The sequence below is a fragment of the Benincasa hispida genome, chromosome 5 (assembly GCF_009727055.1).
Source record: "Benincasa hispida cultivar B227 chromosome 5, ASM972705v1, whole genome shotgun sequence".
In the NCBI taxonomy this organism is placed as follows: Eukaryota; Viridiplantae; Streptophyta; class Magnoliopsida; order Cucurbitales; family Cucurbitaceae; genus Benincasa; species Benincasa hispida.
In genome coordinates this window covers 52,337,488-52,353,917 of record NC_052353.1, presented here as the reverse complement: position 1 = coordinate 52,353,917, position 16,430 = coordinate 52,337,488, and the positions used below count along the sequence as shown (strand labels likewise).

The 16,430-nt window shown below is 33.1% G+C and overlaps 3 protein-coding genes across 5 annotated transcripts; 1 reads left to right on the top strand and 2 right to left on the bottom strand.

Annotated features, from left to right (window-relative positions):
- Positions 1-345: 345 nt before the first annotated feature.
- On the top strand, positions 346-2,208 carry LOC120078128 (cysteine protease XCP1-like). The gene is made up of 4 exons (XM_039032348.1): positions 346-1,056; positions 1,156-1,391; positions 1,564-1,704; positions 1,814-2,208. The coding sequence occupies exons 1-4, from the start codon at positions 597-599 to the stop codon at positions 2,027-2,029; spliced, it is 1,053 nt and encodes a 350-aa protein (XP_038888276.1). The 5' UTR covers positions 346-596; the 3' UTR covers positions 2,030-2,208.
- LOC120078127 (damage-control phosphatase At2g17340-like) lies at positions 597-8,112 on the bottom strand. 2 transcript variants are annotated; one of them, XM_039032347.1, is made up of 13 exons: positions 7,799-8,112; positions 7,308-7,373; positions 6,834-6,900; positions 6,655-6,723; positions 6,074-6,214; positions 5,805-5,933; positions 5,586-5,672; positions 4,735-4,809; positions 4,570-4,647; positions 4,382-4,459; positions 2,789-2,851; positions 2,595-2,687; positions 597-734 (listed from the first exon to the last, which is right to left on the bottom strand). In XM_039032347.1, the coding sequence occupies exons 1-12, from the start codon at positions 7,966-7,968 to the stop codon at positions 2,607-2,609; spliced, it is 1,104 nt and encodes a 367-aa protein (XP_038888275.1). In that variant the 5' UTR covers positions 7,969-8,112; the 3' UTR covers positions 597-734; positions 2,595-2,606. The 2 variants fall into 2 exon arrangements, with proteins under 2 accessions (XP_038888275.1, XP_038888274.1); XM_039032346.1 differs by lacking the exon at positions 597-734 and having other exon boundaries at positions 2,374-2,687; positions 7,799-8,111.
- Positions 8,113-11,901: 3,789 nt separating this feature from the next.
- On the bottom strand, positions 11,902-16,011 carry LOC120077147 (exopolygalacturonase). Of its 2 annotated transcripts, none has more exons than XM_039031049.1 (6): positions 15,718-16,011; positions 14,289-14,429; positions 13,982-14,158; positions 13,191-13,480; positions 12,858-13,086; positions 11,902-12,341 (listed from the first exon to the last, which is right to left on the bottom strand). In XM_039031049.1, exons 2-6 carry the CDS (start codon positions 14,406-14,408, stop codon positions 12,114-12,116), a joined length of 1,044 nt encoding a protein of 347 aa, XP_038886977.1. In that variant the 5' UTR covers positions 14,409-14,429; positions 15,718-16,011; the 3' UTR covers positions 11,902-12,113. The 2 variants fall into 2 exon arrangements, with proteins under 2 accessions (XP_038886977.1, XP_038886976.1); XM_039031048.1 differs by lacking the exon at positions 15,718-16,011 and adding an exon at positions 15,461-15,664.
- Between the last annotated feature and the right edge of the window lie 419 nt (positions 16,012-16,430).

Here is a 16,430-nt window from a genome sequence, read left to right as displayed (position 1 = left end):
TCCCATTCCGCCATCACAATTAATATATAAATATATAACCCATAAAAGTTTATATATGATGCCAATGTAAGTTTCATTTGCCAACACAACTTAATGTTGAAATACACACTTAACTTGAAAGTCAAACATCTCCAAATATATATATATGTAGGGAAAAACAGTTTGTAAGATCGGGTGTTTTTTCGAGAATTCAAACTACAAACATTTTAGTCACTAACACATCTGTATACCAATTGAGCTAACTACCTTTGGTGAGTTTTTCAATTTAAACCAAAAAAAGAAAAAGAGAAAAAAAAGAAAGATGAATCTAGAAGATTTTTCAGCCAAGCGCTTAAATTTTACCATATTAGAGTGAACCTGTTAGCCATTTACCTAATATTCAAATAATGATGATGATGAACATAACTTGGTGAAAAAGGCTGGAAAAGAACCAATCTTAAAGACACAGTATAGACAAAAAAATTGAAATGGTATAAACTGCTTCACTTTAAAGAAACCCCACAGAATCAACCAAACAAACATTATATAAGGAGAATCCCAACCCCTTTATACTCATTCACCAAGTTCTTTCCTTTCCTTCAAGAGTTTATTCAAAAATGGCTTTCTCTACCTTCTTCTCCAAAACAACTCTCATCCTCTTTGCAACTGTATTCATCACTTACGCAATTGCTCACGATTTCTCGATTGTAGGCTATTCCCCCGAGCACTTAGCCTCCATGGATAAAACCATCGAGCTGTTCGAGTCATGGATGAAAAAGCACAGTAAAAAGTATCAGAGTATTGAAGAGAAGCTCCATAGATTTGAGATATTCATTGATAATTTGAAGCACATTGATGAGACAAACAAGAAGGTTTCTAGCTATTGGCTGGGATTGAATGAATTTGCAGACCTGAGCCATGAAGAGTTTAAGAGTAAATATTTGGGATTGAAAATTGAGTTTCCAAGGAAAAGGTCGTCTCGTGGATTTAGTTATAGAGATGTGGAGGACTTGCCCGAGTCGGTTGATTGGAGAAGTAAAGGAGCTGTTACTCCTGTCAAGAACCAAGGCTCTTGCGGTCTCTTTCTTTTCCCATCTATTTATTTCTACCTAGTTATGGTAAGAGTTCAAAATTTTCCTAGATGATGTTTGAACAAAAATATGATTTGGAATGCAGGGAGTTGCTGGGCATTTTCGACTGTTGCAGCAGTGGAGGGGATAAACCAAATTGTCACTGGAAATCTAACCTCCTTGTCCGAACAAGAATTGATCGACTGTGACCGAAGCTTCAACAATGGGTGCTATGGCGGTTTGATGGATTATGCCTTCCAATACATAATGTCAAATTCTGGACTTAGAAAGGAGGAAGACTACCCATATCTAATGGAGGAAGGAAGATGTATTAGAGAAAAGGTAAATAGTTAATCTTCTAAAAACACAAACAAAGCTTGCACCAGTGTTTTCAAGGTGCCACGGTCCAAGGTCACCTCGCCTCTCAGCCTTGGGTGTGCGCCCTTGGGTCACCTTGAAAACACTGGCTTGCATTTCCTACTATTTACTAAAAACATGTTACTATAATCCCTAGGAACAATTTGAGGTAGTGACCATTAGTGGCTACGAAGACGTGCCAGCAAACGATGAACAGAGTCTCCTAAAAGCATTGAGTCACCAACCTGTCAGTGTAGCCATTGAGGCTTCTGGCAGAAATTTTCAATTCTACAAAGGGGTAAGATTGTAACGCGTCATACTTCTACTTCCCTTGATAAACAATTTAAAATGGATGGTTTCACTTTGACCTAACCGTGAAATCATTGGTTTGTCTTTCGACTTCATAGGGAATATTCACAGGTCGTTGTGGAACCGACATGGATCACGGCGTGACAGCCGTTGGATATGGTTCATCACAGGGAACAGACTACATTATAGTAAAGAACTCATGGGGACCAAAATGGGGAGAAAATGGATATATTAGGATGAAGAGAAATACAGGAAAACCTGAAGGACTATGTGGAATCAACCAAATGGCTTCTTATCCAACCAAAGAGAAATAATCCAATGAAGCTAAATCTCTAGTCTCTATATTATTTGGAGACTTCGATATTCTTTTTTTCCTTTTCCTCCATGTTCCTTTCAAATCGATATGAAACATAACTTCTCTACTGCATTTTATCAATAAAAGGACCAGATTTGTAATGGTTCGACATGAAATAAACTGCTACTCCTTTTAGGATATTGCATCTTATTACCAGAAAAGTTTCTTTCAAAAGAAACCCTTACAAATGGCCAAAAGAATGGCAAGACTAAATGGAGAAAGGGTGGCATAACGACAAAAAGAAAGGGAAAAAAATCCAGGTTTCACATAATAGATAATGAAGGAAAATTACTCACTGCAGTATGTCAACAATTCTCCAGGGTTTCTTTTTATATTTATTTTCCTAATTTCTAATATATAAAAATACATCTCTCAAGTCTCTTCACAATTACGAAATGGAAACGCCTACTCAAGTTCGTTCACGTAAATAAAGGAAGGCATTTTTCAAGCAACAGCCGGGGCTTAATAAATAATCCTACAATGATCCAATATTTAATGATATAAAAAAATGGGGTCAGATGTACCAAAGGATGACATCAACTAGAAACTTCATTGTACTTGAAGACACAATCGTAGAGCCTTCCACCAAGAAACTCTGCAACCTCCAGATGCTTTACCTGTAAATCAAGAAAAAGCACTAGTAAATTAACAAATCTGTTTATTGTTTAGGCTAATTTTGAGAAAACAACATTTATGATCACAAAAGAGAAATCATTACCATGCCAATCTTTAGCGAATCAGACTTAAATTGAGCATAAAGATTTGTCTCTATTCCACGACCCTGCAAATGTTAAGTAAAAAATCAAACAGCTCATCAGTTGACTTCCAATGAAATTGTTTTACCATAGAAAAATCAATTCTCAGTTAACTTGTAGAAATATCTATAATCAAGTAGAGAATGTTCACACGGTTCGTTTGAATGCCAAAATTAGGACTCCTTTAGAATTGTTGTTTGCTTTTAATCATTTTAGGATAACTGAAAAGCAAATGATATGTATGTGTATGTATGCATATATACATGCATACATACATACACACACATATATATGTATATATTTATAAATATAAAGTAGGTTAAATTATACAAAATAATCCTGAAGTTTGGAGTTTGTTTCAATTATGCTCCTACACTTCGAAAACTTCTATTTTACCTTTCGACTCCCAAAGCTGTGAAGTATATGAGAAAAATTTGCCTGCTGGTGGGCCTGCACCTTGCATCAGCAGCCCACCACGTGACAAAATTTTACTGTGCCATGTGTCATTTATTTTATTATTCTCAACTCGTAAATTGCATCAACCCAAAACGTACTTCACCGTTTCCCATCTTTCTTGTCAGTGTCTTTCTCCCTCATCCCATCGCCGACCAGTCCATTGTCATCCACAAAAATAAAAGTTTCTAGTGATTGCAAATGCAAGAACAACTCAAGTATCTATCAAAGCAAAAAATAAGAACGAACCCAGGAGCAGAGTTCCCAATTTGGAAGAACTGAAGAAAAAATATCCAAGAACTTCAAATTTTGTTCTGACAAAATGAAATTTTTGCACAACATTACCACTGGATGAGACATCGACACCAAAGTTGAAAGAAGAACAGCAGAAACATGATGAAACAGAGTTAATTCAAACCAATAACAACTCCATTGTCAACTATGTGATTCATCACCTAGCCATCAATCCCCAAAATGATGATGCTAGGCAGAAATTGAAAGATAAAAATTGATGCAACAATGGCTTTTATATAGAAGAAACAGAAGGTTTTGGGATGGAGGAGGATGAGTTTTTACTATGGTTTTAGACTTAATGTTCATCAAGTGGAGATTTGGATTTTTGTTGGAACCATTTTAACAGAATGGGGGTTGAGGAACAAAGATGAACCTATGATGGGCTGAGGAACGTCATTCAAACACCGGTAAATTGAGAAATGCACCGACGATGGGATGAAGGAGGAAGACCTTAGCGCTGCCAGATTGGATGGGAAATGCAAACTACAAAGTTTTTAAAAGAAAAATGAAAAATGAAAAAAAGCATGGACACTTCCAAAACAGAGCGTAAATTCAGTGTAGCTTTTTTTAAAAAAAAAAAAAACACATATCCCAATAAGATCTTGCCATGTGGTGGCTGCAGGTGCAGACCCACCAGCAGGCAAGCTTTACTCTTTCTAAATAACACCTTGAAATATTGTCAAATGAGTTTCGAACTACAATGGACTTTACTCTGACATTAATACGATAACAAGACAACTTTATAATTTAACACAATGAACTCATTTCAGAATTAATTTTAGTAGCATGATGAACTAATGAGAACTCACCATTCCTTCCAAGATAACTAGATCTGCATCGGTTGCCAGGTAACTAAGCTCCTGGGAGACTTGAGAAAGGTCAATGACCTTCAAGGAAACATAAACAAAAAATCCTTACACATAACTAACATGAACGATATCAAAAGCCTATAAATCCACGCAACAAGTTCAAACATATAAATTTGCATATGTCTTACGGGCAAATCATTGCCAGAATTGGCAACTAAAAGGTTGGAAGTATCGACCCCCACAAGCTGTCCACGGTCATCCTTCAGCTGATAAGTTGCCAAATGATAAATTAGAAGCAATAGAAACATTGAATTCATAAATACTAAGAACTATGAAATATCACTTTCAGCTACCTGTGATAAAATTTCAATTAGTTCATGATAAGTTACATCGTTAATTGAGGGCAAGTCATTAGCCGCTAAGACAACCTGCAGATTATTTTTAAAGAAAAATAGAAAAAAAGTAAATTATACTCAAAATGGCAACACAGAAAACGTAATAATTACAAGAGCATCCTATTTTCTGGAAAAGTACCCAATTGAATTTGAAAACTTTATGGTACCATTTAAGAAAAACATATCATAGAAACTTACAGAAGTTTCCAAAGACATATATATAAAATGATTCACACAGTAGGGATTTATCCTTGAGGAAATAAAAGTATAGATATTAACTTCCAAGTAAACTAAAATGCCAACAGACTGATTCACAGGCTTGATCGCTTGAGTCAAGATGAGATCATTCTTTAAAGGTAACCTACATTGAGCAGTATTCACTGAATAAAAATATCACATACTAAAAGAAGAAAGGACACCCATAGTTTACTAGTAAGAAACGATAAAACACACCAAGTTGGGGGAAGGTAAGAGTTTAGGATTTCTTTTTATAACCTGTCCAGTACAGCTACTTCCATGCTGAATCTAAAAGTTTCTTATTTCAAATATAATTCTCCTTTGTACAGAGTTCAGACAGCAAACAGAAAATCTTTAACTCCTTGACATAAGCATCAGATGAATAGTTTGACAGAGTAATCATGAAAGGTACAATTATGAATAACAAAATACAGTTTTCTCTTGTCTCTTATATAACATTTCAATCAATTTCAACTAACACAAAAGCATGTAGTTTAATTTTCCAATTGTAAAATTTAGAGTTTTCAAATGGAATGATTGTGTAATATGCAAAACCAGATCTACCGCTAAACCTGAGTTCCACGCCGAAGTAACTCTCTAGCAAATGGCAAAATGCCCAAAATAATATCTGCACCGGAGTTATCAACAAATATTACAGCCTGTCATAATGTAAAATAGCCCCTGTTATTCATTAGCTTCAACAAATAACTGAGTTAAAGTATGTTCAGATATCAACATCCATGCTAAAAAATAGAACACATTCAGAAAGTCACATTCTAAACTAAACTAACCTTCTTCCATGACTTTTTACTCCATCGGAGTTTGAATGTGTCCAAATCATCAATCACCCAAGGACGAGGAACTAGATTTTGACAACTCGCTAAGAAAGACATACCATCCTTCGAGAAAACTTCAGCTAGCTTCAAAACATGAACTAATTTCACTTCAAACTAACGCTCAACATGTCTTCAAGTAATTAGAATCAGTTATATGTATTAGAAAAAAATAAAATTGTGCGATCAAGAATCAATAATCACTTCACAACGAAAGGTTGTCCCACCTGAGCCGAACCAAGGTCAAAAATGTTCCCAGCAAATATTCCTCTAACCAGATTCTCCAAACGCTTCTCATCATCTTCAATGTCATCATTCAAACGAATTACATCAGCAAATAAGGTAATAGCCTTTGCATTCTCTTCATCCTATTAGTAGGAAGCAAGATACAAAGACATCAGAAGGGTGTAACCATGGTTGACACACAAGATGAGACTTTATCACCGTGGAGCGACTTTGATCTCTTTTTTAATATCCAAAATCCCCTTGTTATCAACATTGGTGGAGTAAATGGTTAATAGAAATTAGATGCTCATGACATCTTCAATATCAGGTTGCATGACCCCAGGGAGATTATAATGGTTGCAAGGATCTTTACATCCGTATCCAATCATAGGGCATTCATGCTAGTCTACTCAGAGTGCAAGCTGATTTATATCAGTTCCAAGAACCATTATTATCCCCCTTTAAGACATTATATTTCCCAATTCCCACCACTTCTAGGTGACATCTCTACGTTATTTTTTTTCTTTTTTCTTTTTTCCCTTTTTGAAGGAAACTATTTAATTGAAGAAAAATATATACTTGCCTTCACTCTCTTGAATATATCTCTGAACCCCAATTCCCTAAGGACTTGCTCCCGAAGTCTACATAGAAGCTACAATTTTTAATAATAAGTTAGTTCATGAAAATTAAATGGTGTAAGCCAAGCATATTCTTATTTACTTATTTAGAAATTCTAAAAATTGGATACTAAAGTTGGCTCACAATGCAATCAGGAGGTCCTCCATGACTTTCAGGATCTTTCTTCAAGTCATCAAGTATTTGAGAATACCTTCAATAAATTATACAAAGCACAAAATGAGACCCATATCATTCTTTTTCTACAATAAGTTCTATAACCGATACACCATTGATTGTATGAAATTACAAAAGGGCAAAGGTTCTCGTTACTGTTTCTCGTAAAAAATAATAATAATAATAATAATAACCGATACTACATAGGATTAGTGTATTCTGTAGATGCAGCAAAGGCTAATCTCAAGCTGACAAACTAATCTGATCCGGCAGAAGCGAGATAAATCCTTTAAATCAAGAACATTTTTCCTAAATACAGCAGCTATACTTGCTTTAATGTGTGGTTATGATCTTAAATAGGAAGAAGCAACGCAATTTTTTTATAGAGGGATACATAAGGAAAAATAAAAATACATAATGTAACAACATTAAGAAAAAGTTCACCTCTGGGCAAACTTTTCAGCTTTTTCTTCAGCATCTGGGACTGTGGGATCACCCGCCGCCCGTTCTCTAGAAATGTCAAAACCACTATCAATAAGATTGGAAAAGTACTACCAAGTTCTAAGAGAGATCATAGCCATCTAAATTTTTATAAGATTGACTGAAACTTACAAACGCAAAAGCTGTAATATTGTTAATGGAACGAGTTAACAAGAAAAATGAATGATGAATTCCGTCCTAGAAAATCAATTGTTTTATCTTATTTTCCGAAAGAAAACCAATCTCGAGTATCGATCATACTGAAATCTCTCTATCAGCCAGACATTCAATAAAAACAAACAGCAACAAAGACTCAATAAATCAGATCGCGTCCACATCGCTAACTATAACAGAATGATCAATTGTTGGCTTCCCCTTCCTTCCCACCAGCAGAATACGCAATTATTGAAAAAAGAAACAAAAGGAAATTGAAGAAATAGAGAAATCGGATGTACTTGAAGGATGGGATAACATTGTAGAAGACGTTGATCCATGAGAGCTCAATGGGGGTAGGCTTGCGAGGATTATCGGAAGGGAATCGGTAGGGGATGGTGCAGGCTCTGTAATTGGACTCAATCGGCGTGAGCAGCAGTGGAAATGGCACCAGCTCCGACGCGCTCTCCATCTCCGGCGAGCTTCGATGTGATTCGACAGGGGTTTTGGTAGCTTCCGGCGGTTTTCCGATTGAAATGCACGCTTCTCATGCAGAGCAATTGAAGCAGAGGGAAGAGGAAAATGGGACTAAGCTGGGACAGGGAAAGAGTAAGAAACGACGTGTCTTTTTATTTATTCTCTTTTTTTTTTTTTTTTTTTTCTTTTTTGAAGAAATCTTTTATATTATTCTAATCTTATTCTAATCTTGTAAGCAAATCTGTCGTTCTAGGGAATGAGAATCGTCTTTTTATTTTTAATTTTAAAAAAATAATAATAATACTTTATCACCTGTTTCACATATTTGTAGCAATAATACCCATCTAACATTCACAAATTTTCAAAATTTCTCTTTTGAGTATAAATTCTTTAAAATTGTAGGAAAAAAAGAAGAAGAAGAAGAAGAAATATGAATGGTTGTGGAACTTATAAAGAAAATTTAGATTATAATATCATTTTAGGTCATGATTTTAAATTTTGATGTTGGATTGAAATTCCATAATGTTTAGGAAAGTTTAGAGATAATATTAGAATTTTGAAAGTATCGTAGTATTTTTTAAACAAATGGTAAAATTCTAGAGTATTTATTATAAATTAGCTTTGTCTAGTTCGTATTTAATAAAATATAGTGACCAATTTGAACCATTTATTTTAATACAAAATCATAGATCTTTTAGTTAGTAACACAAATTATGAGTTAGTTGAGTCATGTGCGAGAAGTTCGAACCTTAACCTTTTAATCTAGAGTAATGTTTTAGAAATTTTTTTATCATTTGAGTAATGTTTAATGTTGACGGGATGAAATTCATAAACTTGATATCAAACGAGGTCTTGGGCAAAACTTTGATTGAGAGACCTTAATATAAAAAATATTATATAAAATTTTTTCTTGCTTTTTGAGATTCAAAATTATGTATTAAATTTTGATAATCTAAGTTCATTGATATATTTTTTCAATGGATAATATGGTCAATTCATTTAATTTTTGTTGCAACAGAGTCGACCTTAAATAAAATTTAACTAATTTTAATTTTTAAAAAGCTTCTTAATGAAGCAACCATTACTACTATTGTTAGTAATATTTTATAAGCAAGATATGCATTTGGAAAAACATTTACCTTTTTTCTTATATAATTTAATATTTTAATAGGACAATCAATTTCATTTTGCAAGACTTCCCTTCATATTTTTACTTCAAAAAATAAATCTAAATCATTAATGTTAGAAAATTTATCATGTTTTAATTTATTTTCAAAATTAATACAATATCTTTTCAAATCATAATCCAATGACTTTTAAAATTTTATATCAAATAAAAAGTTAAAGATATTTTCGTATATTTGAAATTGTTCTATTCTATTTTTAAGTGAAGAAATTGTTTGATCTATAATATAGAATTGTTTGATCTATAATATAGTAAAAGTAATAAATTCTAAAAGAATCTTTAAGTGATCGTATTTCTTCAATATCAACATTCTCATTAAATTATTTTTTTTCTTTGAATCATTCTTTTTTCACGAAATATTGGTTGTATTTCCATATCATTTGCAATTTCTTTTGTTGAAATCATAATATCTGTGAATCTATTATCTCTATATTTTTCTAACAATGAAACTAAACCTTTCAAGTGATCTAAACCACATCAATATGCATAGCTTTATGTTGTAAGACTTTACTCACAGAGCAAATAAATATCATATCATATAGTCATGCCTAATAAAAATTTAATATATTTATGAGGGAAATCGGAAGGGTTTTGGGTTTAAAAATAAATAAATAAAATAAAATAAGAAATATAAAAGGTCTTTACAAGAGTTTTGAGGGGGTTATATTAATGGTTGGGATTTTTAAGAAAATTTGAAAAGAATTATGAATAAAAAGATAAAAGGTTAATAAATTTAAAATATGAGCTAATCAAAATTGGGAGAATTTATGAATTCATTCGTTATGAATTTTTTTAATAATTTGTATTTTCAGTATTATAAGCAAAATTGTATCAAAATTAATAAGCATATTATTTTATATTTTAAGTTTAATTTTATTAAAAATTAAATAAAATAGATATCGGTATTATTATTATTATTATTATATATAGATGTAAAATATGAGGCTCAAAATGGGGTCTTAGACTATTGTCTCACTGTCTACACTGACTGTGGTCATAACCATAATTTTCATTCAATACAATCTATTGGTGGTTCAACCAATAAATTGGAAGTTCTTAGTCCACATGTACAACAATTAGTTAGTCATACATTTTTTTTTTTTTGTTATTTATTAAGTTTATTTACCTTTGCAATGATTTTATAGTTAAGATTTAAATGGTTCAGGTGGTTGTCTCAATTTTACGAAAAATATCCGGATTGAAAACATTCTTAAGATGTCAGTGAATAAATTTAAACAAAAATATTTAGATTTATAAATAGATACTTTACACTTTTTAAACAAACTAAAATGTTTATTATTTATAGTATAACTACATTAATGGTATTTTCTTGCTTATTTTTGTATGTTTCCTAAATTTTTTTATAATATAATAAAAATGTCGATTCACCTTTTATGTTGATGTCGAATCTATAGATATGTGAAAATATTAATAAAATGTCGATATATCGACAAAAATTAACTACAATGTCTATATTTTATAGTAACATTAAAAAAAAAAAAAAAAAATTAGTGCACATTCATAGATGCTATATTTGTAGTGGTTACCAAATCCTTCTTGCCATTGAAAATTTGAAATAATGCAAGTTTGTAGAAGTTGTCTGACAACTGTTACTAATATAAGCTTTAAATGTGATGTTTTATACTTCAAAATTGTTGCTACATAAAGTATCAACAATTTTAACAGTTGTTATACAACAAATAGTAAAGTAAATGTTGCACAACTAGCAATAGTGATCTTGAAAATTCTCGGCATTATGAGAAAAAAAATGTTGAATTAGGAGTTAACTATTTACAACAATTGTTATATGTCATTCTAGTGGTTTCGAAAAATGTTGCTATATCCTTCATGTATAGCTTCAATTAGTGGCAGATTATTCAAAGTTGAAAGTTTTGTCTCAATCTGATCACCTATTTGACCGACTCATCGTCTTTGCTTGAAATAATGTTGCTGGTTTTTAGTATGAAAAATGAGTGTATGAGAGTTTGAACCTCCAACTTCAAAAAAGGTAGTATGTATCATTTAATGTCGATTTACACTTACTTTGACCTTTATGTAATGTTGTTGATCTTGCTTAATTAATGTTAATCTAGTATATAAGTTGACAACTTTGAACTTAATTGATGTTTGAGGTAACATATAACCATTATAATCGATAGAGAGAGGTTATTAAAATGCTTTTCTTAATTTAGTTGGGCATATATTAACTTCTTCCTTATTTGTTAATTGTAAACATTATTTAACATTGCATGCCAACATGAACACATTTCCAGTATGGGAGACACATACACTCGATTAATAGGTATTTGTATATGTTGTTAAGCTCAACAAATAAAAATATAGTGAAACGTGAAAGTTGACTTGGCGAATTCACAACTCCTCAAAATGTATTATAACTAAAATGAATGTAGAATGATATTAATGTATCCTCTGCAACATGACAATAGAGATAAAGACACCAATCATCATCTCAAAAGTTGATGATAACGATTGAATTTATCATGTGTCAACTTGATAATTGAACTGATTAAGACATATGCACTCAACCAAAAAGTTAAGGTTTAAATCTCTACCTTAAAAAAAAAGGCCTATCATGTCCACTTGTTTAAATTTAATGCATTTTTTTAAAAAACTCACATATCTCTAAATATCCATCTTTCCTAAGTTATCAAAGAGGAGGAAAAAGAGAGAAGAAAATAAACAAACCCCAAAAGATCCAACAAATGAATTGGATATAGTACATCTTTTGCAAATCATACTTTCAAATATTCATCCTTAAAAGAACACACAAGCAATGAGCCACAACATAGCAATTACAACAAAGATATTAGTAAAATTTAACCAGATAGAATAATTTCTAGATTCCACAAGCTATAAATGTTTAGGCCAATGTTTAAAAACATATAAATATGCTTTGCAACATAAGCAAACTACAAACATATGATTTGTAAATCTTAAGCACAAGGGGGTGGGACTTGGGTGCCAATGTACCTGGCTCTAACATATTTGCAAGTAGAAGATGGGTGGTTTTCCCCTGATGAAAGATTCAAGTGAACATTTTCAAGGTTCACATTCTGACATGGGATTCCCTTGCTGCATTCTAATGCCACAGCTACCTTAGAGGAAGAGGTTCCTCTTATGTTCTTGAAATAAATATCACTCAGCTTCACTAGAGATGGTGCCTGTCCAAATGAATCAGCTTGATCATCTCAGAAATGCATTTGTCATTCAATGATTTTTGGCCATAATTTTGAAATTTGTTTAAGAAATGATATTTCTTGAACTAAACTTGTAAAAAAACATGTTTAGATGTCATTTTTGTCCCAAAACTTTCACTTTTGTTCCATTTTGGTATCTAAGCTTCCAAAATATCCATTTTTAGTTTTTAAGTTTTGAGAATGCTATTTGGGTCTCTCTAAACTTGTATTAGTTAATCTTTTGAACGTTTATGAACTAGAAAAATGTAAGTACTAAAATAGAGATTTTGAAAGTTCAGAAACTTAAACTACATGAAAATTGAAAGCTCGTAGACTTAAATAGAACAAATTTGCAAGATCAGAGACCCAAGATAAAACGAACTTGAAAGTCCAAAGGCTTAAAGAATATTTAAACCTAAACAATATCATATTGATCTCGCATGAAGAAAACTTTACAATCACTTTTCGTACAAAGATTATGTTGAGAGAGCACTGACTTACCTTAAGAGAACAAGATCTGAACGGACAGTATGATTGATCAATGATAATTGGATTGGACACGTTGTTCATGGTAATGTTCTCAAATGTCATGTTTGTGGCTGAGCTGCTGCCAGGAGAGTTTGGCCATGTCTTGATTCTGATCCCATTGGTGGTACCTGTGAGGCTGCAATTTTTAACTACTAATCCGTTTACATCTCCTTCATTTCGATATCTTCCCAAGCTTCCGACGCTGCAATGAACAAAAGACATGTCATCCAGAATGCTATTTCTAGTAGCTGAATACAAGTTAAAAGATGACAGAAGCATAAAACCTTTTGGCAGCAATCTATGTACCTGATCCCATGGCCAGGTCCACAGTTGATGCTGGAGACTGTGACTTGAGAATTCCCTTGTCCGATGGAGATGCAGTCGTCACCAGTTTGAATACGTGATTGAGAAAGATGGACGTTATAACTTCGGTCAATGTGGATGCCATCAGTGTTGGGACTATTTGCCGGAGCTGAAATCATGAGTTTGCTACCTCTGAACCTCTTGCATTGTACTAAAGCCAGGTGAAAGAACTTGCTATCCAGTGAAGTTATGTGTTGAACAACCGTGTTATTCATAGCCACAAATTTCAAGTTCTGAAAAGGAATCAAGACATCGTAAGAATTTTACCGACTTTTCAAATGGCAGCAACAGAGCAGTTCTGCAATTCATAATGTTTCGAGACATGAGTTTGAAATCACTCATTTTAAGATTTCAATCGATGTTTCAGATGGCAGAAACAAAACAGTTTCTGAAGTACTAATGTTTCAAGACATGAGTTTGAAACGTTTCATTGTAAGAATCTTAATGATGTTTCAAATAGCAGCAATATAACGCTTCTTGCAAGTCCTAATGTTTAAACTTTCAAGACCTGAGTTCGGAATGGATTTGCATTATTAATCTTACTAATGCTTCAAATGGAAGTAGTAGAACATTCTTGCAATTCCTAATGTTTCAGGACGAGTTTGAAATGGTTCATTGAAACAATTTCACTAGTGCTTCAAATGGCAGCAATAGAACAGTTCTTGCAATTTCTAATGTTTCAAGACACAAACTGATTAAAAATCAAACAGACCAAAATGTGGTATGGAATTTACAGTTGGAAGTAGTTTGCAATTGTAGTCATCAAGGCAGTTGTTGAATGGCCATGCCTCAGCGCCTTGGCCATCAAAGGTTCCACCTCCAGTCAAGGTTAGCCCCTCCATCCATCTGAACTCAATCCAACCTGCACCAGAACCATATTTCGACAGGTCTGTTGATGCCTTCAAATAGCCCTGCAAAAGGAAATTTGAGCTCAAACCAAACAAATTCAAATTCAAATTCAAATTAAAAAATAAAATAAAATAAAATAATAATAATAATAATAAAGAAAACCCCAAAAGAAGAAGAAGACTAGACCCTTGCCTTCATTTTAACTGTTAGAGATGACACATTTTTGCAAGGGCCTGAAAATTTAACTGGACCAACCAAATAGGTTCCTTTTGGAATAAGGAAAGTTACCAGTCCAGCTGAACCACAGGCCATCCTCCATGCTGCTAGGAAGGCCTGAATCACAAGCAAATGAAAACTTTTGAAAAGTGACCTTAATCTTTTTACTCTTGTAAGGGTGTGTTCAAGAGCTTTTTTCGCAGGACCAAAACCACTTCCAACTCAAAATCATCATGTTTGAAAGCAATATATTGTCGATTTTTAAAAAGGTCAAATTGCTATATGAGAAAGCACATATATAGATAGTACTTTTAAACCTTGTGACTGTTAGAGAAGCACCTAAAATCCCTTTAAGAGTGTAGAATCATACATTAAGTAATTTGTCATCAAACACTTTTTACTACTCCCAAACATGTGTTGAAGTAGCCATTTGGAAGGAACCTGGATTTTCATTTCCAGCAAGCAAGAAATTGGGCTAAGTGACAGAAAACATCTGAATCACTGATTGAACAATTTTGAATGAGTAGACAACAAGAAAATATAACAGGACAGAATCATGGAAATCCTTGAGGAAAATGTATGCAATAAAATTCCAAACAAAGTTGTCCTTTCAAGTGAGCTAAATTGTTTTACGAGAAAGCACATATATATAGTACTTTTAAACCCCGTGATTGTTAGGGAAGCACCTAAAACCCCTTTAAGAGTGTAGAATCAAACATAAAGTAATTTGCCATTAAACACTTTTTACTCCTTCCACACATGTATCAAACTCGCCATTTGGAAGGAATCTGGATTTTCATTTCCACCAAGCAAGAAATTGGGCTAAGTAAAAGAAAACATCTGACTGAACAATTCTAAATATGAGTAGACAACTAGAAAACACAAAAGGATAGATTCATGGAAATCCTTAGGAAAAATGTATGTAATAAAATTCCAAACAAAGTTATCCTTTATTGTGAGCTAAAGAAATGGCACAAAAAATGAAAAGGGAAAAAAAGTACAGGAAATTGCAGCATAGAAGAGTCTCAGCAGTTGAAGGGAGAAACAGAGCTTAAGGAATTCAGTTCATCAACTAAAATCTCAAACAATTTTCACAAAAAAAAACAAAAAAAAAACACAACACAACACAACACAAACAGAAAACAGACATTGCTATCATCAGTCAAGCCATTTGCTCGAGCACCAAAGCTTCTAACACTGAAAACATGAGAACTCTTAGTTCTGTAACGCAATAAGCTTTCTGAAACGTCTGCTTCCAAATTTTCTCCACTAAGAACTGAGCTAAAACAGGAAGATGAGAGCAACAAAAACAATGTGGTGTGAAAGGGGAAATTCATGCTAATAGCTTAACAAGCTATGCTTCTGCTCGATGAAATTGAAATCGGAAGAGATTGGTTTAGCTTACCGATCCATGAATGGAAACGGTATTTGAGTTTAAATTTGCAATTGGAGATGCTGAGAAAATGGGGGCGATTTTGAATTCGCCCTTGTTAACCGTCGTTAACTCCTTTCCCCCCACTAAGTCTCTGGCTGTTAACCGTCGCACACATGGAAAAGAGAAATAAATCGGCCGCGCTGCCCGGCGACCGGAAGGTCGTCGGACCGCCAGATCGGTGGAGCGGAGGTTGAGAGAGTGTTAGTTGGAAGAGATCGTGTGGACTGAGCGTCATGAATATGATGCTTGTTGAATCATGCAAAATAGAAGATTCTCTGTTATATCATATATATTCATTCTTAATTTCTTGATCTTTATATGATAAATTTGGTTGCCAAATTAACTCAACTTTTGGGGCGCTGAGATGATATAGGATGTGGAAAGTTTGATATCTGAAGAGTTCTAATATTTGGAGAGTTCTGATATTTGTGTTTGGGTGTGCAGAGTTGTTATGTATGAGTTAAAATGTCTGGGTTCATATCTCTACGTTTTGATGTGCAAAGTTGTTATGTCTAGTTCATATGTCTGTGTTTGAGTGTGAAGAGTTGTTATGTCATTTAGTTTTTGTATTCTATAATAATTTGTTTGTATGAACATTATTTTAAAAAAAAATCTTATAATCCAATTATTGTATTCATCCTATTTGGAATAAGATATTAATTGCATTTTTTTTATTCTTTCCA

What these genes read in the sequence shown, in the direction of transcription:
- LOC120078128 (XM_039032348.1), top strand. Translation starts at nt 597, where the DNA reads ATGGCTTTCTCTACCTTCTTCTCCAAAACAACTCTCATCCTCTTTGCA. An exon ending in GAAGATGTATTAGAGAAAAG is followed by an intron (nt 1,392 to 1,563) that starts GTAAATAGTTAA and finishes TATAATCCCTAG; the next exon opens with GAACAATTTGAGGTAGTGAC. An exon ending in ATTTTCAATTCTACAAAGGG is followed by an intron (nt 1,705 to 1,813) that starts GTAAGATTGTAA and finishes TCGACTTCATAG; the next exon opens with GGAATATTCACAGGTCGTTG.
- LOC120078127 (XM_039032347.1), bottom strand. Translation starts at nt 7,968, where the DNA reads ATGGAGAGCGCGTCGGAGCTGGTGCCATTTCCACTGCTGCTCACGCCG. An exon ending in GCTGAAAAGTTTGCCCAGAG is followed by an intron (nt 6,901 to 7,307) that starts GTGAACTTTTTC and finishes AATTTATTGAAG; the next exon opens with GTATTCTCAAATACTTGATG. An exon ending in ATTCTGGCAATGATTTGCCC is followed by an intron (nt 4,460 to 4,569) that starts GTAAGACATATG and finishes GTTTCCTTGAAG; the next exon opens with GTCATTGACCTTTCTCAAGT.
- LOC120077147 (XM_039031048.1), bottom strand. Translation starts at nt 15,649, where the DNA reads ATGAATTTCCCCTTTCACACCACATTGTTTTTGTTGCTCTCATCTTCC. An exon ending in ATTGCAAACTACTTCCAACT is followed by an intron (nt 13,481 to 13,981) that starts GTAAATTCCATA and finishes ATTCCTTTTCAG; the next exon opens with AACTTGAAATTTGTGGCTAT. An exon ending in TCAGATCTTGTTCTCTTAAG is followed by an intron (nt 12,342 to 12,857) that starts GTAAGTCAGTGC and finishes TCATTTGGACAG; the next exon opens with GCACCATCTCTAGTGAAGCT.